This window comes from Umbelopsis ramanniana, assembly GCF_025399195.1.
Source record: "Umbelopsis ramanniana AG unplaced genomic scaffold K450scaffold_103, whole genome shotgun sequence".
NCBI lineage: Eukaryota > Fungi > Mucoromycota > Umbelopsidomycetes > Umbelopsidales > Umbelopsidaceae > Umbelopsis > Umbelopsis ramanniana.
In genome coordinates this window covers 14,117-35,076 of record NW_026252189.1, presented here as the reverse complement: position 1 = coordinate 35,076, position 20,960 = coordinate 14,117, and the positions used below count along the sequence as shown (strand labels likewise).

The following is a 20,960-nucleotide window of genomic DNA, read 5'->3' as shown; positions in this document are numbered from 1 at the left end:
CATCCCGATTCCATACAATGCTAAATGAGGTACACCTGAGCACCGCATGGATGGTCGTGTACGCCGCATTTGTTGCGCTAGACCCATCTTGTCTTGGGCTTCTTCAAGTGGCCAGCGCGTCGAAGTATATACGAAAATGTTTGCTTATCCAATAATATACAAGTCGCCTGCATGTATTGATATCACTACATCTGGATAAACTTCACACAGAGCTCTTCTGATATCAGGCAAAATAGCTTCAGGTACTCATCAATATAACCTATCGGTAATTGGGGATGATTTCTGTTAGCTTAGTCTTACGTCCAGCTCCTTTTCTGCTACTTACCGGCAGTCGTCGTACCTCATCGTCACTGTATTTTTTGATATAGAGTTGTACTGTCCTAATGTTGATCCCAGTCAAAGAGCAACGTCTTTGGCAGTGTCTTTCCTGCTCGATCACGTAGTCAAATAGTTGTTCGATTTGATGTGCAGTGTTTCGTCCGTATGGCCTTTTCGTCTTTCGTGCACGTACCCGTCGCACGCGGAAGGGCTAATTACTACTGCGGACGCTGCTGATATCACCTGCTGTGGTGGTACCACAACAGGATCAACATCCATCAAAGCTCTCAGTGGGACCATCACAGCGTCATCAAACACATTTTTTTCTTCCATGTTCATAGGCTGATATTCGTCTTCCATCAAAGACTCCACCGTGGCATTTTTAACTCTGTGGAAGCGACATTATGACACAAGATCATGTTTTCACTTCCAACATTTAAATTATTATTGTTTTCCTTGCTGTTTGCTCATTACATAAGTGTTCTCTGCAGAAATTTCAATTTGCTAGACGGCAAAATTCCTTCAATTTTGGTGCAAAATCAATTTTACTTCACCGCAAAATATTTAGAGAAGGACTGTAGCCTGTCAATCTTCACTCTCAGAATGAGACCATTGTCAAGTACCTGGGTAACGGTCATCCTCGGGGCATTAGCCGTTGCCAATGCCGAGCAAGGCAACAACTGGGAACAAAATCCTATTGGCTCGGATGAGTATGTAATGTATAGCTTGGGTGTGACATGCACTTTGCAACAACGTCCTGATTCGAGATTTTCATATTTGCCTCAACGTTAATAGTGCCACTTCGCAAGAATTAGTTTCATTTGAACCTTGTAACGACTTTCCTGAATACTGTGAGCTACCTATTGACTGGTCAGTTTGGCTAGGAGCTACTGGCTCTGGAAGTTCAAGCATCGAGAAGGGTCTAACATTGAAAGACGGAGAATGGATAGAATCTGTGGGCGACGCCACCAGCTTGAGCAGAACTCAAACTCGTACAGTCACTTCCATGCTGAATGATGGTACTTGAAAAGTGTATTCAACGATTTTACGTATGTGTAGTCTTTGCTGATCGCTCTATATTGTTGTTTTTTTAGGAATCCGGTTACTGAAAGTCGATCTTTGCTCAAAGTAAATATTGCATTGGCTGTCAAAACGTCTTCGTTTATCTTACTTATAGCCTGCCTTTATAGTCACGGAGAACCAGCTCATGTGTGTTTTTCAGATGGTGAAAACATCGGATATGGCGCCACGCTAAAGAGTTTTCTTCGCGATTCATTCCAATTTCTGAAAGACCAACCACACCAAGCTCTCGTTCTCCATCTAGAAGAAAACCCCATGAACTCGGTCGATATACGCCAAGTCGAGAAAGTGATAGACGACGTATGCGCTGAGCTTTCTAATAGAACCGCTGGTGTCTTTTGGTTTGAGGCCGGTCAGGTAAGTGATATGGAACCAAAAATGCCCAGGTACGATAAAGACGACTCATGCTTTTGTCTTCAAGTGTCCTTGGATTTATACAAAGAAGGAGATTTCTACACCATTACCCACTATGGGAGAACTTGTTGGCTTTGATCCTGAAATGGCACAATGGGAAGGTGATGGCGAACTGGTTGGCGTACGCTCACAGCTGATTGTTACGCACTCACAAGAATTCATCAGACCGTATGGATACAAATCCAACTACATGTCCCAGGTAAATGACATGGCATTAAGACTATTGAGACTATACAGGAGCTATGGCACTAACCTGTTTATTTTAGCCTTTCTGGCAAACCACTCACGGCGTCTCACAAGATATTTCTCAAGTCAAAGCGCAGTTGAAAAAATTATGTTCAAAGGCAACAGCCATTGAAGTTGAAGGTAGGTCGTTAGTTTCATGCATGAGATATAGGCACATTGAAATGATACGTGATGTTAATTTGCTTTGTTTCTGCCAGTTTCAATTGCTGAAGTACTAAGTGATTGTGTTGACAATGGCAAATGTGCAGATGCGGGCACTATGGATGCTTTGAATGATGCTTTGTATTCCAGACAAGGCTGCAACATTGAAACTATGTCGAATTATGCACGCATAGCCGCCATTTCCACCAGCTTTTACCATACGAAGTTGGAGCAGATCAAAGGCATCCAACGCAAGTTGCTTCAGCTGAACGAGAAAAAGCTCAGCGCCATCAAATTGAGTCATCAGCAACCAGGAAATTCAAAGCCGAAAAATCAGGCATCCCATCACGACGAGTTGTGAAGAAGAAATAGATAAATTTATTGCATTAAATAAAAATGTTCCAAGTGCAATTATATCCTTGACATAACCAACAGGATTATCATGCTGAAACTAATCTCATCATGAGGTGGGAGCAGACGGTGCTAATAAACTCTTAGTACGGTGGCTTCTCATGCCATGCTATATAATGCTGACTTACCACAAACATGGTTTCGACGCATCGCGTGGCCTATTTCAGAAACAATGTGTGTGTATACTTTTTGAGACAAAATGCCCAGCTATATCGTATCTGTTAATGGCGACAAACTTACTTGAGTTGTGCCACTGTGTCCGACATTCGAGACCATACCAGCAGTCCTCTCTCGATGTCATTATGTCTAACCACAGAGTTAACAATGTTCCGTTTCATTCCTACTAGCCAAGAGCTACATGACAAGAAATACCTGGAAGACTTGATCGCGGAATACTTTGACAATATCCAAACATTTGGCCCCAAAATACGTCAATTTTACAAGAAGCGCATGCCAGTAGAACTGAGGAAGGACGTAATCTTGAAACAGTCGATGAAGTAGATGACAGTATGGTACCGCTAATTGGAAACCGTTTTAAAAAAAAGAAAGGTTTATACGGCAGCTGCAATACTTGTTCTATGTTCAAACCTTAGGCTGGCGAGTGGTTGTCGGTAGACATCACAATGGTCTTTTGCAGCTGCGGTCAAGTCTGACGCGGCCGCTACATTGTTGAAAAAATAAGTCAGCCCCCTCTACTAAACGTTAATATGCAGCAGCACTACTTACAACAGATATAATCGCCACTATCCAACAGGCTCATGCATTTGGCCCACATCTGGTCCATAGTAGTGCCTCCACTGGCTACAAATTGTCGAAGGAATTGGCGCTCAACATCATTCAGACACTCTGGTGCATTGAAATTGGATTCTGACGCCGACAACACAAATATCTGCGCTATTGGAACATCTTTTCGTTCAAAGCGTTGAGCGTCCACCAACGGAATCCATCTAACGCTACGTCACTGAATACACATACCTGCCAATTTCCCGAGATGGCTACGCTCCGGCTGCTCACATCCCCAATATAAATGACAGTAGGTACGCTTACAAAATGAACCTAATAAAATAACACCATAAGGTTGAATGAACTATGCCGAAAAGAAGCTGGACTTTTTTCCTTACACGCCTGAAAATAAAATATTGACATCATAGAGTTAAATTTTACTAAATTAGCGTACGGGGTTCGAAAGAAGCCTTGCGTACCTGAAGCAAATTGGGCTCTCCATTCTCATATCTTGCAGGCATAAATCGTTCGCAATCATAGCATCGTAGATGGCCAGTAGGAGTAGGAATATCCCAACTTGTAGGCAGGGAGGGACCTAAAGCGGCGTTCTCATGGACGACTATCGGATTCGGGCAGGTATACCCAGTGTCATTATCCGCAGGGCAGGATCGACACGGCCTAAAGAAACGATGAGATTGGATCTGTGATGAAGTGGATAACCTAATATAACGGTACCCACACTGGATACATCAAATATCTATGATCTCGAACAGCCATTTCCCTCGTTGCTCCATCACTGGAAAAGTCCTAGACATCTATATTGAGAAATTCAGATAGTTTATGATTTTTCCATGAAGCCAACTTACAATATTGCCATGGATCACATCCAGTAGATCGCACGTTGCTTTTTCAGAAGCGGAGCGCTCCACTGACCGGTTTAGCCGTACGAAGACGTTGACTATTTTTGCCATGGTATGATTCCGCCGGACACCGATTACTTCTTCCCGACAAATTGGGCAATCTCGCTGACTTGATAAAAATGCTAAAATAAACCCAAGCCGCAGCAAGCTAAAATAAATCCCAATATTCTGCAACTTACCGTGCTAAATGCTGGGAATAGCATGATGCACAAAATACATGCAGGCACATAATCAAGGTAACTGGCTTGTAGTATAATTCTTGGCATATTGCTTTTTATATTGATGCGCAGATCAACAAAATGGTTCAAAAGCACAAATGAGTGTGAAGCGCATTTTAATCGATGTGCACTGATACCAGCTTACCGCAAGTCAAGTCGGATACCAGGTCATTCTGTGAGGTTATGATTAGTGACGATAATAATGGGCAATAAATATTAGACTAGAAACATTACATCATCATCAGCAAGCTGGTGTTGCTGAGCCATGGTCCGAACCGAAGTGGAAAAGGAAAAAAGAGAGAAAGAGACGAGGCAGTAAGGCAGCCGTAACACCATGTCGATGACGCGCGCATTTCCATGGCCCTCAGATTTTAGGGCGCGGACCTTGGCCTGAGACATAATTCCAGTGACAGACATGGCGCTAATTTTATCTCATAGTTCTCTATCTCTTCTTCACTTCCTTTCCTAATGCCCATTAGCTTGTCAAATGCAAGGCGGCCGCCTTTGCATGTCTTGCTGTTCTGTTTGGGATTTGCCCTACTGTTATTCTCATTCAATCTGTTCCGCGATTCCTATACCTCCTTTTCACCCACCCCCTCGAAAAGTAACACCACTGGGTACACTTTGCCATCCAATATCTCGCCCGAGGATCCTGTCCGGGCATGTTATGTCGTCTTGGTCAGAAATCAGGAATTAAATGGCTTGTTATCTTCGATGCGTCAATTGGAAGACACCTTCAATCGAAAGTTCAATTATCCTTATGTTTTTCTCAATGACGACGAATTTACGCCTGAATTTATTGAGATGACCTCAGCGGCCACCAAGTCTGAAGTCAAGTACGGTAAACTTGATTCACAAATGTGGGGCTACCCGTCGTTTATCAATCAAACACTTGCCGCTGAAAACCGTGAGGCTATGGCTGCTACCGGTATTCCTTACGGCGGAAGTGAAAGCTATCGGCACATGTGCAGGTACGGCACCTATGAGCTTGAATGGAAAAAAAAAATTTCAGTGACCTCTTCCCGCTAACTGACATTTCCCGACAGATTCCAAAGCGGCTATTTCTTTAGACACCCTCTTTTGGATGAATATGACTATTACTGGCGAGTCGAACCAGATGTTGATTTCAGTTGTCAAGTAGACTATGATGTCTTCAAGTACATGAGAAACCATGGAAAGAAATATGGTAAGAAGGCGATCGCCAAGCTTTTGATTTGATGGGTGGCCGAATAACCGCGGGTATTCATTCATCTCATGTTACGGGTTGTTAGGCTTTACTATTGCTTTCCGGGAGTTCATGGGTACCATTCCCAGTCTTTGGGACACCGTTCGAAATTTCAAGCGTGATTATCCTGAGGTGGCAGACAACCTGCCTGCTAGACAAGATACACTTTTCAAGTTCATTACCGATGATAACGGTAACACCTACAATGGTTGCCACTTTTGGACCAACTTCGAGGTTTGTACTCAGCAATTCTCCTTTTTCATTTCTTAATAGTTTTGAAACAATAACTCATAATACCTGTTGGTTTTGCTTTACTTAGATCGCATCGCTAGACCTGTGGCGATCCAACGACTATCTCAAGCTATTCAGTTATCTTGATAGAAGTGGTGGCTTTTTTTACGAACGGTAAGTTGCCATAGTAGACGATGGTTGTACGCCCGAATGTTCTTTCTAACCATTGTCTTGGCAGCTGGGGAGATGCTCCGGTTCATTCAATTGCCGCCACTCTGATGCTGCGCAAGGACGAATTTCATTTTTTCAATGACATAGGCTATAGGTAAGTGACGTGACGAGGCGGTGCTGTACACCCTGAAGGATTCTCATTAAATGCGATTACTCGTTGATCTAGACACTCTGCTTATACACATTGTCCTGTCGAACCCGAGTTCCGTGACCGCTGTAGCTGCAATCCGGACACCAACTTTGGTAAGTGAAGATTCTTACTGTAGCACCATGTCATTACAAGCACGTTCACTAATCCATCCACTACAGATTACGATCCTAACCTCAGTTGCTACAGTCATTTTGAGAACGCATTTTAGTTGCTATTCCTTTTGTTTTTGTATCGCCGAGTTTATTTTCGAAAAACCCTCTTCTACCTGTATATACGATGAAAATTTTATGAAGACGAAATAAATTTGGCACCATAGATCAGTTTTTTTTTCTTAAAAGAAAAAAAAGAAAAGTACATCATTGCAATGACCGTTTGTTCCCCGAAAGCTCATCAAGAGGTGGCTGTAGAGCGTTCGTATGTTGCGTTCATACGTAAATGATGGCTAAGCGATAGAAACAAAATGCAATAGGTTGGTTGCCTGAAAACCCCCAGGTCAGAAAAGACTGCTAATTTGGAAGATCTCAGAAAATGCCCAGGTTAAAGCGATAGCCGGTGTCAAATGAAAAATACCATACTAGGCGTAAATACACCACTCCCCGTAACCTATGTCATAAGGATATACCATAGCCCAAATCGCAGCTTACGACAATAGCAGATTCATGACCCAAGGTAGATGATATTAATTGAGCCGGATTGAGTCGTAAAGTAGTACATGATTTCACGCTTCAAAAGTTTGGATCGACATGGTTGCACTGATTTCATTGAACGGGTCAAAACGATGTGTTGCTACCAATTCATTCACATTTTTGGGGTAGAGCATAAACAATGGATTTATGAATAGCATCTGTTTTTTCTCCCCATGCAAACAACGGTCCTGCCCAGACACTTGAGACCTGAATTGTGCATCATGCGCAGTTTCTTGAGACCCCTCCTTACTGGCCGGCGCTGTGGCATAGGGTGTGGCTTTCTTTCCATATTTGGCTGCAATTGACCGAAACGTGACTGCCATAGTAAGTGCACCGGCGTAAGGCAGTATATATAAGCAATACAATGGCTGCCCTTACTTGGGATTATTATTATCAAATCCATCCCAAATGATATTTATCTACAACGCTTACAAGAAGAACAAGGAAAAGAAGGCTGCTCAGACTGAATTGCCTCACTATGATCGAAAATTAACCGACCCATCCTTGGACGGGTCGTTAGAAAGCAGACCACCTCCATCCATCATTGCTATGCCGCAACAAGATGTAGCAACCCCGGAAATGGCTATGCCTACCCAGACATTGGATGACAAGAAGGCGGCCAGAAAGCAATGGATCGTACTGGGAGTGACTCTGTTCGTGGATATTGTCATTCCTCTTATCTTATATGTAAGGCTGCATGCAAGCAGATTTTTATAATCATGCATGATTCATACATTTTTACTCACTCTGTCCGTCTCTCTACAGTACATTCTCAAAAACTACATATCGCTTTTGGCAGCGCTGCTTATTTCAAGTGCTCCTCCCATTATCATGATCGTTGGCAAGTTCATTATTTATAGACAATTCGATCCTCTGGGTCTAATCATTGTCTTTGGCTTTGTCTTGTCGGCTATCCTCTCTGTGGTCGATTCAAATCCTCGCATTATTTTGCTCAAAGATTCCATCGTCTCGTCTGCTACTGGCCTCATCTTTCTGCTCTCTTTGCTACCCCTCCGCTTTGGTCGATTTAATCTCCGGCCGCTTACCTATGGCATTTCCGCTGAAATGATGTCAGCTGCACCCAAGATTCAATATGTGAAGGAGGGAGAGCTGATAGAACAAGCACCCACCCAGTTTTCATGGGAACATATCAAGTTCTTCAGAACTGGAATGCGCTTGCTGACAGCCATGTGGGGTATTGCCCTCTTGCTTGAATTTGTCGCTCGACTGATCATGTACTTCAGTCCCCTCACCATCGATCAACTCGTGCTATACAGCAACATCGTCCTTGGTTGCTTACTGGGAACAATGGGTGTGTTCACTATCATTTACAGTCACCACCTTCGAACAAAAACGCGCAAGATGGTCCAAGAGCTACTGGCCCGGTTTGCCGCCGATGCTGTTACCTCGTCCAATGCGGGTTTCACAGACAGCGTGTAAAAAAGATATATATATAAACAGACAGGAAGATCATTTTTCCTAGTTGTACTTTTAGATATTTATAATGGATTCATGTAAAATAGTTGAATAAACTTTGCTCTACTCAATTTCAAAGTGGTTCGTGTTGTTATTGCATAAGCTTGACTATCAGGTTCAGAAAAGATGGGTTGAAATGTCACAAGGGAACTTGGTTAAACATGCTAAGAATCTGCTTGCCTGGTGATGTTTGACGAAATCATAATTTTTTCCTAAATAATACATTAACGTACTACGATCCCTTTTTTATGGATGCCATGGATCAAGTGGGGCGTCCATGGTGTTTCCGAGTGCTTCTTAGATAGTTTATTTCTGGCAGTTGTGTTAGTTCTAGCCATGATGGGGGTTATTTGGCCCTTACTGCAAAGTAACATGAAAATGAAAGAAGTTTCTGAGGCTCATATGAGCGCGTTAGCACAGAAGTCAAAAAAGCTGCCTTTCCAAAAGGGGAGCAAATGTACCGTTACTCTCCCGCTTTGGAAAGTGGCTTGGGATAACCAAGGTGGCTATGCAGTTACCAATCTGGTGCTAACCATTGCCAGAGGCCGACATTTGTGTTTGGCACTTATAAAAAGACAGAAGATAAACTTCATTCCAACCTACATTCATCTTCTTTACACATCAACCAAATGTTCGCTTACGACGCTTACAAAAAGAGCAAGGAAAGAAAAGAAGGTACAAATCCTGGAGCTGGAGAGTTTCGAAAACTGTCAACGGATTCAGACAGAACGCCACTCGGCATTGATATGGATCCAAAGGGATTGGAGAGGAAACCAACGTTTTTAGAGGTCAAAGACAAGAAGGCAGCTAGGAAGCAGTTGGTCGTGCTTTTGATCTCGTTGATTGTCGATGTCGTCCTACCTCTTGTTCTATACGTAAGGAAAACACTTGTGGGCAGCCCTTACCTTACAAAAAAGCTAAACCGCCTGTATCTCTCATTTTTCATGTTCGTAGTATATCCTCAAGAACTACGTATCCTTAATAGCGGCATTGCTCATTTCCAGTGCTCCACCAGCGATCAGTGTTGTTGTCAAGGCGATTATCTTCAAAAGAGTGGATCCACTTGGTATCATTATTATCTTCGGTTTCGCCATCTCGGCCATCATTTCCGTGGTCAATGGAGAACCTCGTGTCCTGTTGCTTAGAGAATCGGTCGTTACGGCAGCAACAGGCCTTCTCTTTCTACTCAGTTTGATTCCATTCAAGATTGGCCGGTTTCAGAACAGACCTCTGAATTACGGTGTTACAGCTCAAATGCTGGCTGTGACTCCTCCTATTCAGTACTTCAGATATGGTGAGATGGTGGAAAAGAGCCGCGCAGAGTTCTGTTGGGAGTTCAGCCCTATCTTTCGAAAATCAATGCGGATCGGCACTTTATTGTGGGGTCTGGCGCTCGAAGCTGAATTCACAGCCAAACTTATCATGTACTTCAGCTCCATCACCATCGATCAATTTGTCCTCTACGGCAATATCGTGATGGGTGTGGTATTTGGTACTATGACCATCTTCACCGTTTTTCACTCCCGACGCACACGCATGCAGGTGGGTCTTCAGATGGAAGACATCAAGAGGCAACTCGATGATGATGCCCGCGAATACCAAGCTGAGCATGCGCCATACGCTCCAGAGTTCAACACAGTCTAGCTGTAGATTAGTGCATAGGAAAGTGCATGCGCAGATAGCTATTATAATTTTTTCTTTTGCTGTTTGCGCTATGTCATTGACTGTATCTGATAAGTAACAATGTACAATAAATCTAAATTTAACAATAACGGGTTAGGCTACTGCAATACATGGTTTGAGGTAGCACTTTCAGCATATTTATTCGCTTTTATCAGAGGTATAAAGTTTCCTGCCCTCGAGAGATTCGTGTCAGAATAAAGCTCTGCACGCCCGCAGTACTGATGTCACTTGCCTTTACTTGCTTATTTTCATTTCTTTTACTTTGCTTGGCTCACGCATGTTTGTTTTGGTTGTTTGGTTTGCTAGGCATGCATTTGGACAATGCGGGGATACTTTACCCGACCCGGCCACTCGACCAGTGCAGGCCTCCTTGCCAAAGTATAAATCGCACTATATTTGTACTACTTGAGAGGAGCTCCTAAAACGTTTTCTATCCTCAGCTGGTCGATTTATGTGCTTATCAGTATTCATAACACGCCAGACTTCTGGAACTAAAAAGTCATCTCGATACAAAGTTGAACTCTTTCGCTCAAGACTCTGTGTTGAGGTGACAGGCATGACCCTAAATATGTCAAGTGCTGCCGTAGTGGGAAGGCGTAAGCTGAACAGATTAGTAGTGTGGCTGTCTCACGTTTACTTGCTTAGTGCCAAGTGTTGAAGGGAAGGAAAGGTATAGGCACGTCATGCGCTTCTCCTCTCCTCAGTGTCTTTTTGATATGATATGTAAAGGTTAGCTGGTTGGTCGTCCTTTCGTGACTTGCGGATGGTAGTTATCTGATTCTCTAAATTTTGATTTTCTCGTATTTAATACTCTCATTAAAGTTATAGCCACTTTGAAGTCAGCGATCGCGAGTATCTGAGTTGAGCAAAACAGAGACGAAGCAATATGGAAGTAGTGCAAATAACCAAATTACATGCCAAGACACCAGCCAAGTATTGTCACTGTGGAAAAGAGGTAATTGCGCAGTTCCAAGTTCCAACGAAGTGGGATTGAAAAAAAAAAATTGAGCTGCTGCGTACGAGCATGTATGACAATCACGGTTGTGATCACTCCGGATCGAGATATAAAGGCTTCATCCACAATTTTTTTTTTTTTTCGCTCGTCTTTCCAGATCATTCTCAACTTTCATCGATTCGATTGAGCCCCTCACGCATGCTCGCTTATAATCTCTACAAAAAAGCGAAAAAGTCAAAGGCGGATAGGGAGGCGGCGGCCACCTCCACACCGTCTGTAGGTGGCGGTACTGATACGTCGACAACGGAAGAGAAGCTTACAGCCGAGGAAACTCGCGAGGAGGACGTAGGAGTCGATGCTTTGCCTCGGAATGACACGCAAAAGACATTTACCACCGTCATCAAAGACAAGCGGGCGCGGAGACGACAACTGATATTTTTTGCAGTCGTCTTCTTCGTCGACGTTGCTATGCCCATCATCTTATACGTGAGTCTACACGAGACCTCCTATCACACATACATTCACCACCTAATGATTTTATCCGCACCACCTATTGCCAGTACTCACTGCGTAACAGTATTTCCCAGTTAGCTGCATTGCTGATATCCAGTGCTCCGCCCGCTGCTATGTCAATATTCGAGATTGTATGGTATCGTACCGTGAATCCCCTTGGTTTGGTCATTATTTTTGGATTTGTGATCTCGGCTGTCATTTCTGTCATCGATGGAAACCCACGCGTACTGTTGCTGAGAGAATCCATCGTCACTTGTGCGACTGGCGTACTGTTCCTTATGTCGATGATTCCCTTTCACTACAAAAAATGGACGAACAAGCCACTGATCTATGGCGTCACCAAGCAAATGATGTCTCTACTTCCGCCAGTGAAGTATGTCTACCAAGGAGAAGTGATTGAGGAGTCGAGGTTGGAGTTTTGCTGGAAGTGGAGCCCAGTGTTCAAGCGAGGCATGCTTACTATGAATGCAGCTTGGGGTGTTATTCTGATCCTGGAGTTCGTGGCCAAGCTCGCCATGTACTTTAGTTCACTGACGGTGGATCAAATGGTTATGTACGGTAATATCATCCTTGGCGTGACACTGGGATGTATGGGACTGTTCAACGCAGTTTACGGCAGAATCATCAGGCTGCGCTCCATGGAAGAGTGCAAAGTAGTTCAGAAGCGGCTCGAAGAGGAAGCAGAGCAACAACATGTATATGTCGATGAGGCCTAGTCCAAGGTTTTTCATTATTAATAGATTTCATCCGTAATTCAAAACAGAGTTATAGGTATTTTGTAAAATAAATCAATAGTCCAAGTATGTGTGTGAAACGTACTTTCTCTCAGGTTGTTCGATCTGTCAGCACACCACTATGAAGTTTAGACAATCCGAGTTAGCCACCATTTACCTGATGGCTGACGGAGTTTCCTTACTGTCCATCATGTCGCAACGGTAGCCCAAAATAAACCGCAGCGTGTTCACACAGTATCCCAAATTTGAATTTTTTTCACCGACCCAGCGAAAGAAAAGGAAATTCTTTCAGTCTAAAACAGGTTGTTTGGAAAATGGTTGGAGTTCGGTACCAAATGTGTGACCAACTGGTACATTGGTAGCGGCTGTGGCTCATCATTGGTCACCAGCTGCGCGCCTCACAGCATGCCTTTCCTGCTGAAAAAGAATTTGGGATGAGTATGCTGTGGTATGGTACGGTTCATCGTGAGCTGCTGCTAATCAATTCATTGGCTCTGGCTCTTGAGAAGGTGCAGAGGCGTAATGCCACATATCAGCATATATGGAGGTACTAGTGCGTTAAACAAGATGTATCTAAATGCGACGTGGGGTTAGCCTGTGTTCTTTTTTCGGAATGGCCTTGGATGAGGAGTATGTGCTATCGATGGCAGCTGCTACTGTGCCTTCCTGATATAATCTTTCGTCGTAAGCATCATTTGCAAATAGTGAGCGCGTGCCAAGTGCATATGCACGAGCTAAGCGTCAAAAAGATATGGCGCATGATCAGAGAAATTGGAGAAACTGTACAAATTAGTAGACAGCGTGATCAGTGGTAGTGTAGCAAGTTCAACGCTGGGCGTTAATTAAGCCACGACGATGTTTTGTCATGGAGTAAGGTCATGTCGACTGTCCTTGTCATTTAAAAGAAAAGGAGGGATTTTCTCTGTTTGCAGACCTCACATCGGGGGACCCTGATGGCTGCTGTGTTTCAACTCGCTGTCATGTATCGACTGATGAGTGATAAAGCGTGTCAAGCACAATTCCACAGGAACAACAGAAAAATAAGACAAATTCTAGTGGACACTTTTCTTTTTTATCAAAAGCCATAATCGGCCTTTTGCAAGCACTGATCATTCCAGCATAACGATGATCCAAGGCCCACTCCTGGTGTCGTTCCAATTGCAGCACTATAGCCAGAGTTACATTTTACCTGTTAGAAAATCCTCTCCTTATGCATAAAGGTCTTATTTGACAACTACATGGCACATAAAGTGATTTTTTCCCCCTGTATTCATCGTGTGGACTGAACGGAGACGGGCAGGAGAGAAACAAAAAAATTGAGAGTCCCCTTACCTGCCAGAAGGGGACAGCTACACTGACATTGGCATTGCGCTTTATAACAAGTATCTTGCCATTGGGGAATTCTACTTTTTTATCCATCCACATCATGGAAGAGCCTAAAAAAGATCAATACCTTGTGGATTCGTCGTCGCTGTTCGGGTCTACCAACCTCGATGATAGCTCCATTAGAACGGAGCTACAGCTGGATCACAATAAAGATATCAGGCCCAGTCGATCTCATCGCAGCATACGACTCTTGGCATTCATCTTGCTATGTATCGTCGTACCCGTGGCTCTGTATTTCGCCCTTCGTCGCGATCACAGCTATGCGTATTCAGCCATGCATCTATCGGGTCTGGTACCTGTGACGATTATTATACATCGAACGATCTTTGAACGCAATATGGACATCTTGGGCGTATTGATATTGGCGGAATTTGTAGCCTCCATGGTGGTGCTGCTACTTCCTGGTAAGAGCAATAAGAAAAGTAACAAAGAGCATAAGCGATATCGGCCATCACTCATGTTATTGCTTTTTGTTTTAGGGGATGCATTGGAAATCATGGCTCGCAAAGCATGGCTGGACATTGGAAATGCCATTGTGTTGTTGTTGACCATGATTCCAAGTCAATACATGCGGCCTCTCCTATACTTTGCGTTTCGAGATATCATGCGCATTGTCAAGCTCATTTTCCCTTCCGATGGACGGTATCCCGTCGATAGGATCGCATGGGCATGGAACAACCTACGAAGCTATCGCAACTGCATACGATCGCTGACCATCATGTGGATGCTTATCTTTCTGGTGACGGGTGCTGTCCGTCTTGGCCTAATTTACAAATCCGCACTCCCGCAGGACAGCCTTCTTCATACCCTCATGCTAATATCTGACGTTCCTCTCGACATCGGCATCCTCCTGACTGTCCTCATTGGGGGGATTGGAATGCGCCTGTTCGTCAGCAAGCGACTCTCAGAACACAATATTGTGCGCAACACCTCTGATGTTTAATCCTACAAATGCTAAAAAGAAGTCAGGAAACCTAGCTATGAATGACTTTTTGTACAAGTTTTATGTATACTCCAACTTCACAAACTTGAGAATAAAGACAAGATTTAATAAAGGAATCCATCACGTCAAGAAAATAAAAGTACCAATGATAAAAACAGATGTATTTTGCAATAAAAAACGACAACAAAAGATGGACATGAAATTAATGCTGGCTGTACAGGATTGAAACAAGTGAATGAGTATTTAGGCTGGGCGGGGGAACCGGTTCCATTTATGCGACATCCACTTCCTCAACATAATTGCTAGGAACCGTGCCTGAGGCCATGCAGCTGTTGGTCTCAGTATCCCACAATTCACCATGCCACCAGTCGCCATCCCCTGTATCGACAACAGCGATCAAGTCACCAGTGGTAAATGTAAGCTCTTCGTCATCTTCTGCTTCATAGTCAAAGAGTGCTTGCACTGTAAAGCAGATGAAATGATATCGGTCAGAGTTACAGCATAATATCTGGCATCCTGTTCAAATGACTTACCCCACATAATGGCACGGTCGTTTTGGATCGAAGGCTGTGCTTTTGGGGAAAGCTCTGGAGAGTCTTCCTTTGCCAATTCCAGTTGATAGTCAATTCCATCATTGAGCAGCGATATCATGTCATCCAATTGGGATTCAAGATCTGTGTGTGGATTTTCGTCTTCGTCAGAGCCTATGGTTTGGTTACTATCATGGCTATGATCTTCTTGCGATGGACGACCTACACCTGTTATGGCTCCGTATGGGTCATCGTTTTCATACTGTGGCTCCTCTATAATTTTTTGTTGAGGTATCATCTTTGGAGTGCCTTGTCGACTGTATCTACCATTGTAATCATCCATGGCTGCCATGGATGCACTTGAGTCGATTGAGGTAGCAGAAAAGGTCGGTGACTGCATTGATCTTGAAGTGATTTCTCGTAGGGATACATGTCGATCGGCTTGATTAGCTCCACTCTTTCCAGACTGCCACGTCCCAAGAGCTGGCCGTCTGCTGGCAGCTCGCTCTTTGAGTGTATCTCGTATTCTGTTTGTACCCCTTCCAATTTGACCCGTTTCGAATCGTTGCAATATGTTCTCCAAAGAACTATGTGCTTTAGCGGATGACTTGCTATCAGTTGAGCTGACGGTTGCAAATGAGGGATTTCTGTTAAGTGAGCCACGGACATCCTTCAAGTCAACCTTAATAGGTCTGCTGCTGGACACTCTAACCAATGGACTACGTTCCTCTTTCTGACTTCGCACCTCTTGCTGCTGATTACGCTGATGTTGCTGGTGAAGCTCTTGCTGGACATTCATGTTCTGTGAAACCCTGTGGTTGTTATCCGTAGCGTTTGCAGGTGTAGTGTGGTGAATTTCCAATACCGAGGCACGTCTATTGATTCCATTTTGATAACCTTGTTGAAAGGAACCTTGTGATTTTTCCAAATTGCTAACTGGCATAGATCTACGGACAGAATCTCGTCGTCTTTCTGACTGCTTATCCGAAACCGTGACTCGACCATGCGTCTCTTTAGCAAATACTTCATTACTCATTGGAGAAGGGGCTACTTGTGGCGATGGCATTTGACGCTGTTCGTTAACATCTTCCATTTGTATGTTGTTTTCCTTTGGCGGTGTTTCCATTTTGACAGCAACGGGGATCATCGTCGAGCGCATTGAGCCTTCGGTGATTGAACCCTGTCGAGATAATATTGGCGACGGAGGGCTTACGTCTTTCTCACTCGCATTTGTAGCAGCTGATTTATCACTTTCCTGTTGTTCATACAGGATCATATAGTCCATGACCTCTGAGAAAGCAAATGAAATGTTAGCCAAATGATGACTGATAGAATAAGCCGAATTTACCAGAAAATGTCTTCCTACCTGGTATATCACGACCGGTACCATGATCACTCACGTAAGTATTAAGCTCGTCTCTACAATCCCAGCCATTGACCGATGTCAAAAGGCTCTCCCACCTAGACACTTGACTTTGTGCATAGGTCATTTGAAGGTATGCAAATTGCGAAAGGCTTTCTCGTAAAAAATTGATACGTTCTTCTTCCAAGTTTTGAAATTTCTTAATGTTGATGGAAAGTTAGCCAAGAAAGATGATAACACATAGAACACAGGCTGAAGCTTACCTCACAGCTAGCTTGCCATTCTCGATTCCATAACTGTATGCTTTCTTGTGCTGCAGCTAGAGATGACTCATACTCTGCGTCTATATCGAGGGGACGTAAAAGTTTAGGATAATTCGAGGTTGAAATGGGGAGATCTGGAACACCTACAAAGTGTCTTTGCAGAAGCAGCAGCACGAGCGAGTGCAGCCTTTTGATTTTCTTTGTCTTCTCTCAGCGTCTTAATACGCATGCATTCATTGTTGTACTTGTCTCTCGCCTGAAAGTAACGGAAGAAGGGAGCATTAAGTTCAGTCACTCACATATAAACCCGCGACACATTACTGACAAATTTTATGTTCAGCAGCTTCACTTACCCGCAATACATAATGTATCTAGGAACAAGTGTAGCTTTAGTAAAAAATAGTCATAACTAGATAGCCCTCAAGTTTCATATAATATAGCGTACCTGCAGTTGTCTCTGATTGTAGACATCCTGGACAGCCTTTTGAATCTAGTGAATGAAGGTACCAATGAATCAGTCATTCTACATTGACCACCTGAATTTCGATACAAAAGGACATGAAATTTTACCAGCTTGCGAGCTTCACGCTGTTTGGTGACGAATTCGGCTAGTGGAACCCCTAGCTCAACTCGTATGGTTTGAGCCAGTTGTTGGAAGTGTTGTGCTTCGGTCTGAGCGTCTTCCTGGGCGGATTGTAACGACTTTTTAACGTTTCCTGTATCGTCTTTGGCTACTTTACTTTTTTGGATTCGCTGAAGCTTTCTACTATACTCCTCCGCAGCAAGCGCTCTGTACAGCAGAGATTAGTATTTCACTCAACAGACTTTCCAAGCACTGCTGTATATTGCTTTTCAAAATCATGTCGTTCGTTTACCTTGCTTCATACATATGGCGAACGTCTTCACAGGTCTCTTTGGCATGTCTCATTCGTGCGAGTAGGGTTTTTACGCCTTTTTGTTCTCGTCCCTGTTGAACAGACTGCGTGAGTGGAAAGCAAGGAGTATGCGGGACAGTAGGTTACTGGTACACACCCAGAAGTTATCGGCAAAATTCATCGAACACAGCACAGGCGATATCTCATGCGGCGGCATAGTTGCAGTGAGTGATTGTTTGTTTGAAAAGAAAGCAATCGAGCGTCAAAAGCAGAAAAAAATATGGGATTTTCCATGTAAACTTGGATTTTTGTTTTATCCCCAAATTTGGGTATGGAATCAAAACACACACAAAAACGCTCGGTATAATGTTTATTTTTTCTTGCCCTTAGTATCGTCTATATAGCCATAGGTTTCTAGTACCTGCCTTGCCGAGTTGTTGATGTCCTTGAACCGGTCAGCATGTAAGTGGATACCTAGTGGATAGTATTAGTTCTGGAAAGCCTCATCATGCTGAGTTCAGAAGAGATAATTCTAACTTTACCTCCGTACCACCTTGATACGATGACCACCACATTAGTAACATCCAAAATTTGCAAAAGATGTAACAATCGGCCTATAAAAATATACAGTAAGTCAACTGGGAGAATGACAAGCTGAATCGGACGGGGGGTTCCTCGAACACGAGGGAGTGATTTACTAACCTCCAGCAGCCGTTTCACCGTCTTCATCGTGATCCTGAGCAATGACGCCAGAGTCCAGCTCAATACGATAGGCAAGGATATTATGGGTAGCTTTGGCAATCTTCTTGTTCTGTAAAAGCTTCCTTCGAACCGCTTGAACCTGCTCCACACTGTTAACTGTTGCCACGTGGCCTACAAAAACCGATTTGCGGTCAATGAGCGATTCACCACTTTTGATTTCCGGGCACTCGTCGTCCAAGGAAGAATCGATCTTGGAAGTGGTAGAATCGTCTACATCGTTTGTCGTTTCCATATCCTCCGGTTGCTGTACTTCCTGCTGCTGCTGCTCCTCCTCGGGATACGTGGCATCGAGGTATTCCTTGAGCCAATTGATCCATTCAAACAAGACGACCTCGCCAGGCACAAACATGGTCTTGAAGTTAGTATCAATTTCTTCTCGAACGCTAGCATCAATCTTTTGCGTTCCACAGTAGACTGACGTGATCTCGTAGACTGGCATGGTGGAGCTAGGGTAGGCTTCTGGAATGTGAAAGTCAATGACCACCAATCTCGGCGATCGCAAGTTATCACTCGCCTCTTCGTCTAAACGTAGCGTGAAATGGTAGGTGTCCGGTGCGGCTTCATTAATTTTAAAGTCTTGGTCATAAATAGACTCCAGAACAAGAGCTTCTTCCTCTTGAGCTTGGCGATCAGCAGACATTGGAAACTGTGAGGCAATGGATGGAGTTGAGATCAGGACTCTTTAAACCCGTCACTTTTCTACGTTCCCCAACCTTAAATTCGGTCTTATCAACGTAGACACAAGATAATGACCCGATAGTTTACGAGCGTTTATACCCTCCATTGCACAAAATCCCACGGGAGCTGATTGTATATATACTGGAATTTTTTTTTTGTTTTCTTTTACAAAAGAACTTCTAAAAAGCATATGGAGATGTATTTTACATATGTGAAAAATTGACTATAAGAAAAGAAGAAATAAAAAAAGGACACAAGATGCGGATAGAACACAATGGAGGGGGTAAAAAGGGATATGAACAAGAGGGGAGTATTATTGCTTGTTTCGCTTATGCTGTTCAGCTTGCTCTGTGCCACCCTCGTCTTCCCTCAGTCGTTTACTGGGGTCACCTTGTTTACCGCTACAAGAAAGAGTGAGTATGAGCATACACAAGTAATTCCTTCACTGACCCATTCACTCACCTGTCAAGTTTGGCTAACGGAGATGGTTTATAGTTATAATCTCTACCTCCCGGGGCGGGCCAGTGAAAGGCACGGCCGCTTTCCCGAGGCGTGGCAGAGAAATTTAAAGGACTCGGTAATTCGCTTTGTTGGTAGAATTCAGGATAAAACGTGGACGGAGAGGGTAAATTCTGAGCAAATTCAGAAGGTAAAGCAGAAGGAGGACCAGGTTCATTTGCAGTGTTTCCAGTAGCTCTCATGGCCGCCGATGGAGGCTGAATAACATAAACAATGATTTAGTGTCTCTAATAATAGGGAGGCGGGGTAGATGAGCGGAGCGCTGCTCTTGGCAAAATAATAATTACCTGAGTACTCATTGGTAGCATGTCGTCGCTTCCTTTTCTTGTTATCCCTTCATCCACTTCTGGTTTTGTCACAGGCTTCTCGGAAGTCTCCGATGGAATCTGCACTCGTAGCTTGGGCCGCTTGGTCGTGCCATTTGGACTTTCAACCTTGGGAGAAGAAATATTGGGCGAACCGGGCCCCCCACCCTCACTGGAGGAAGGAGTGCGACTAGAGGGAACTGGTGTGCCGTTATGCGGCGGAGGAGGAACCGGTGAGATCATACGTTGCTGATGTACAGGCTGCGGCGAACCTTGATACTGAGGTGGGATCGGCAAAGGTGAATGGGACGGTGGATGCTGCTGTTGAGGTTGCGGGTAAGAGGGATACGACTGATTATAAGAACCTGGATGTGGCGGATACAACGAATGTTGAGACGACGGTGGCATTGGATGCTGTTGATACTGTGGATGCACATTTTGCGACATGGGAGGAGGCTGGGTAGCCTGCTGCTACAACGGAAAACAACGATCAATACCCAACCCATCAGCATTTCAACCGCTAGCTAGCCCTAAACGTACCTGCATCATATACATGTGAGGATGGGGTGGCACAGAATACATGTCGTAACCCGGGCTAGGCGACATAGAGCTGGGAGGAAACGGCGGTGGTAACGACGATTGATATACAGAAGGAGGTTGCATTGGACGGTTGTACGGAGATATAGCAGCGGGATGAGTAGGCATTGGCGAGTGACCATGATGAGCAGGTGGAGGCTGTTGCGGCGGCGGCTGCTGGGAAGTTTTCCTTGGTCGACTCACAGTGGACGGTGGTAATTGATCAAAATCGGCTTCAGGTGGTGGTGTTGCGTCGTCATCATCTTTCGATGTACCGCCCTCAGCCGACAAATTGGCAAACTGGGGTTAAGATTAGTATACGCTGCGATGTAAGGTGGGGGGGGGTCGTGTGACTTACGTCTTGGTTACTTCGGCTTTCATGCGGTTCACTGTACTGGAGTGAT

At 44.1% G+C, this 20,960-nt stretch overlaps 9 protein-coding genes across 9 annotated transcripts; 6 read left to right on the top strand and 3 right to left on the bottom strand.

The window, feature by feature from the left end:
* The first annotated feature begins 803 nt into the window (after window positions 1-803).
* Window positions 804-2,661, top strand: K450DRAFT_262995 (uncharacterized protein). The gene is made up of 7 exons (XM_051592565.1): window positions 804-1,028; window positions 1,114-1,337; window positions 1,413-1,446; window positions 1,509-1,755; window positions 1,820-2,011; window positions 2,079-2,178; window positions 2,256-2,661. The coding sequence occupies exons 1-7, from the start codon at window positions 922-924 to the stop codon at window positions 2,558-2,560; spliced, it is 1,209 nt and encodes a 402-aa protein (XP_051440199.1). The 5' UTR covers window positions 804-921; the 3' UTR covers window positions 2,561-2,661.
* A 2,044-nt stretch (window positions 2,662-4,705) lies between these two features.
* On the top strand, window positions 4,706-6,890 carry K450DRAFT_262968 (uncharacterized protein). The gene is made up of 6 exons (XM_051592564.1): window positions 4,706-5,442; window positions 5,518-5,657; window positions 5,743-5,930; window positions 6,016-6,101; window positions 6,166-6,252; window positions 6,325-6,890. The coding sequence occupies exons 1-6, from the start codon at window positions 4,940-4,942 to the stop codon at window positions 6,407-6,409; spliced, it is 1,089 nt and encodes a 362-aa protein (XP_051440198.1). The 5' UTR covers window positions 4,706-4,939; the 3' UTR covers window positions 6,410-6,890.
* Window positions 6,891-7,398: 508 nt separating this feature from the next.
* K450DRAFT_303740 (uncharacterized protein) lies at window positions 7,399-8,538 on the top strand. Its single transcript, XM_051593802.1, has 2 exons — window positions 7,399-7,682; window positions 7,761-8,538. The coding sequence occupies exons 1-2, from the start codon at window positions 7,404-7,406 to the stop codon at window positions 8,433-8,435; spliced, it is 954 nt and encodes a 317-aa protein (XP_051440197.1). The 5' UTR covers window positions 7,399-7,403; the 3' UTR covers window positions 8,436-8,538.
* A 552-nt stretch (window positions 8,539-9,090) lies between these two features.
* K450DRAFT_262965 (uncharacterized protein) lies at window positions 9,091-10,149 on the top strand. The gene is made up of 2 exons (XM_051592563.1): window positions 9,091-9,346; window positions 9,426-10,149. The coding sequence occupies exons 1-2, from the start codon at window positions 9,101-9,103 to the stop codon at window positions 10,113-10,115; spliced, it is 936 nt and encodes a 311-aa protein (XP_051440196.1). The 5' UTR covers window positions 9,091-9,100; the 3' UTR covers window positions 10,116-10,149.
* Window positions 10,150-11,667: 1,518 nt separating this feature from the next.
* K450DRAFT_262960 (uncharacterized protein) lies at window positions 11,668-12,437 on the top strand. Its single transcript, XM_051592562.1, has one exon. It carries the CDS (start codon window positions 11,736-11,738, stop codon window positions 12,336-12,338), a length of 603 nt encoding a protein of 200 aa, XP_051440195.1. The 5' UTR covers window positions 11,668-11,735; the 3' UTR covers window positions 12,339-12,437.
* A 1,345-nt stretch (window positions 12,438-13,782) lies between these two features.
* Window positions 13,783-14,685, top strand: K450DRAFT_275855 (uncharacterized protein; the record flags this gene model as incomplete). Its single annotated transcript, XM_051593195.1, has 2 exons — window positions 13,783-14,146; window positions 14,222-14,685. 2 exons carry the CDS (start codon window positions 13,783-13,785, stop codon window positions 14,683-14,685), a joined length of 828 nt encoding a protein of 275 aa, XP_051440194.1.
* K450DRAFT_262956 (uncharacterized protein) lies at window positions 14,673-18,011 on the bottom strand. The gene is made up of 10 exons (XM_051592561.1): window positions 17,874-18,011; window positions 17,717-17,808; window positions 17,412-17,631; window positions 17,287-17,331; window positions 17,195-17,212; window positions 16,989-17,097; window positions 16,842-16,921; window positions 16,582-16,777; window positions 15,219-16,505; window positions 14,673-15,147 (listed from the first exon to the last, which is right to left on the bottom strand). The coding sequence occupies exons 1-10, from the start codon at window positions 17,931-17,933 to the stop codon at window positions 14,957-14,959; spliced, it is 2,298 nt and encodes a 765-aa protein (XP_051440193.1). The 5' UTR covers window positions 17,934-18,011; the 3' UTR covers window positions 14,673-14,956.
* Window position 18,012: 1 nt separating this feature from the next.
* On the bottom strand, window positions 18,013-19,366 carry K450DRAFT_262951 (uncharacterized protein). Its single transcript, XM_051592560.1, has 3 exons — window positions 18,419-19,366; window positions 18,259-18,330; window positions 18,013-18,190 (listed from the first exon to the last, which is right to left on the bottom strand). The coding sequence occupies exons 1-3, from the start codon at window positions 19,116-19,118 to the stop codon at window positions 18,087-18,089; spliced, it is 876 nt and encodes a 291-aa protein (XP_051440192.1). The 5' UTR covers window positions 19,119-19,366; the 3' UTR covers window positions 18,013-18,086.
* On the bottom strand, window positions 19,367-20,797 carry K450DRAFT_262946 (uncharacterized protein). Its single transcript, XM_051592559.1, has 3 exons — window positions 20,521-20,797; window positions 19,963-20,451; window positions 19,367-19,872 (listed from the first exon to the last, which is right to left on the bottom strand). The coding sequence occupies exons 1-3, from the start codon at window positions 20,683-20,685 to the stop codon at window positions 19,615-19,617; spliced, it is 912 nt and encodes a 303-aa protein (XP_051440191.1). The 5' UTR covers window positions 20,686-20,797; the 3' UTR covers window positions 19,367-19,614.
* Window positions 20,798-20,960: the final 163 nt, after the last annotated feature.

Bases quoted from the DNA above. Each gene is read 5' to 3' on its own strand.
- K450DRAFT_262965 (XM_051592563.1), top strand. From the start codon at position 9,101: ATGTTCGCTTACGACGCTTACAAAAAGAGCAAGGAAAGAAAAGAAGGT. The intron at 9,347-9,425 runs GTAAGGAAAACA...TCATGTTCGTAG, and splicing joins TCCTACCTCTTGTTCTATAC to TATATCCTCAAGAACTACGT.
- K450DRAFT_262960 (XM_051592562.1), top strand. From the start codon at position 11,736: ATGTCAATATTCGAGATTGTATGGTATCGTACCGTGAATCCCCTTGGT.
- K450DRAFT_262951 (XM_051592560.1), bottom strand. From the start codon at position 19,118: ATGTCTGCTGATCGCCAAGCTCAAGAGGAAGAAGCTCTTGTTCTGGAG. The intron at 18,331-18,418 runs GTTAGTAAATCA...ATATTTTTATAG, and splicing joins CGGTGAAACGGCTGCTGGAG to GCCGATTGTTACATCTTTTG. The intron at 18,191-18,258 runs GTAAAGTTAGAA...ACTATCCACTAG, and splicing joins CGTATCAAGGTGGTACGGAG to GTATCCACTTACATGCTGAC.
- K450DRAFT_262956 (XM_051592561.1), bottom strand. From the start codon at position 17,933: ATGCCGCCGCATGAGATATCGCCTGTGCTGTGTTCGATGAATTTTGCC. The intron at 17,332-17,411 runs GTAAAATTTCAT...TTCATTCACTAG, and splicing joins AGCGTGAAGCTCGCAAGCTG to ATTCAAAAGGCTGTCCAGGA. The intron at 15,148-15,218 runs GTAAGTCATTTG...TCTGCTTTACAG, and splicing joins CGACCGTGCCATTATGTGGG to TGCAAGCACTCTTTGACTAT.
- K450DRAFT_303740 (XM_051593802.1), top strand. From the start codon at position 7,404: ATGATATTTATCTACAACGCTTACAAGAAGAACAAGGAAAAGAAGGCT. The intron at 7,683-7,760 runs GTAAGGCTGCAT...GTCTCTCTACAG, and splicing joins TCATTCCTCTTATCTTATAT to TACATTCTCAAAAACTACAT.
- K450DRAFT_262946 (XM_051592559.1), bottom strand. From the start codon at position 20,685: ATGCCTACTCATCCCGCTGCTATATCTCCGTACAACCGTCCAATGCAA. The intron at 20,452-20,520 runs GTACGTTTAGGG...TTTCCGTTGTAG, and splicing joins CTCACATGTATATGATGCAG to CAGCAGGCTACCCAGCCTCC. The intron at 19,873-19,962 runs GTAATTATTATT...TATGTTATTCAG, and splicing joins TGCTACCAATGAGTACTCAG to CCTCCATCGGCGGCCATGAG.
- K450DRAFT_262968 (XM_051592564.1), top strand. From the start codon at position 4,940: ATGCCCATTAGCTTGTCAAATGCAAGGCGGCCGCCTTTGCATGTCTTG. The intron at 6,102-6,165 runs GTAAGTTGCCAT...TTGTCTTGGCAG, and splicing joins GGTGGCTTTTTTTACGAACG to CTGGGGAGATGCTCCGGTTC. The intron at 6,253-6,324 runs GTAAGTGACGTG...TCGTTGATCTAG, and splicing joins TTCAATGACATAGGCTATAG to ACACTCTGCTTATACACATT.
- K450DRAFT_262995 (XM_051592565.1), top strand. From the start codon at position 922: ATGAGACCATTGTCAAGTACCTGGGTAACGGTCATCCTCGGGGCATTA. The intron at 1,447-1,508 runs GTAAATATTGCA...CTGCCTTTATAG, and splicing joins AAAGTCGATCTTTGCTCAAA to TCACGGAGAACCAGCTCATG. The intron at 1,756-1,819 runs GTAAGTGATATG...TTTGTCTTCAAG, and splicing joins TTTGGTTTGAGGCCGGTCAG to TGTCCTTGGATTTATACAAA.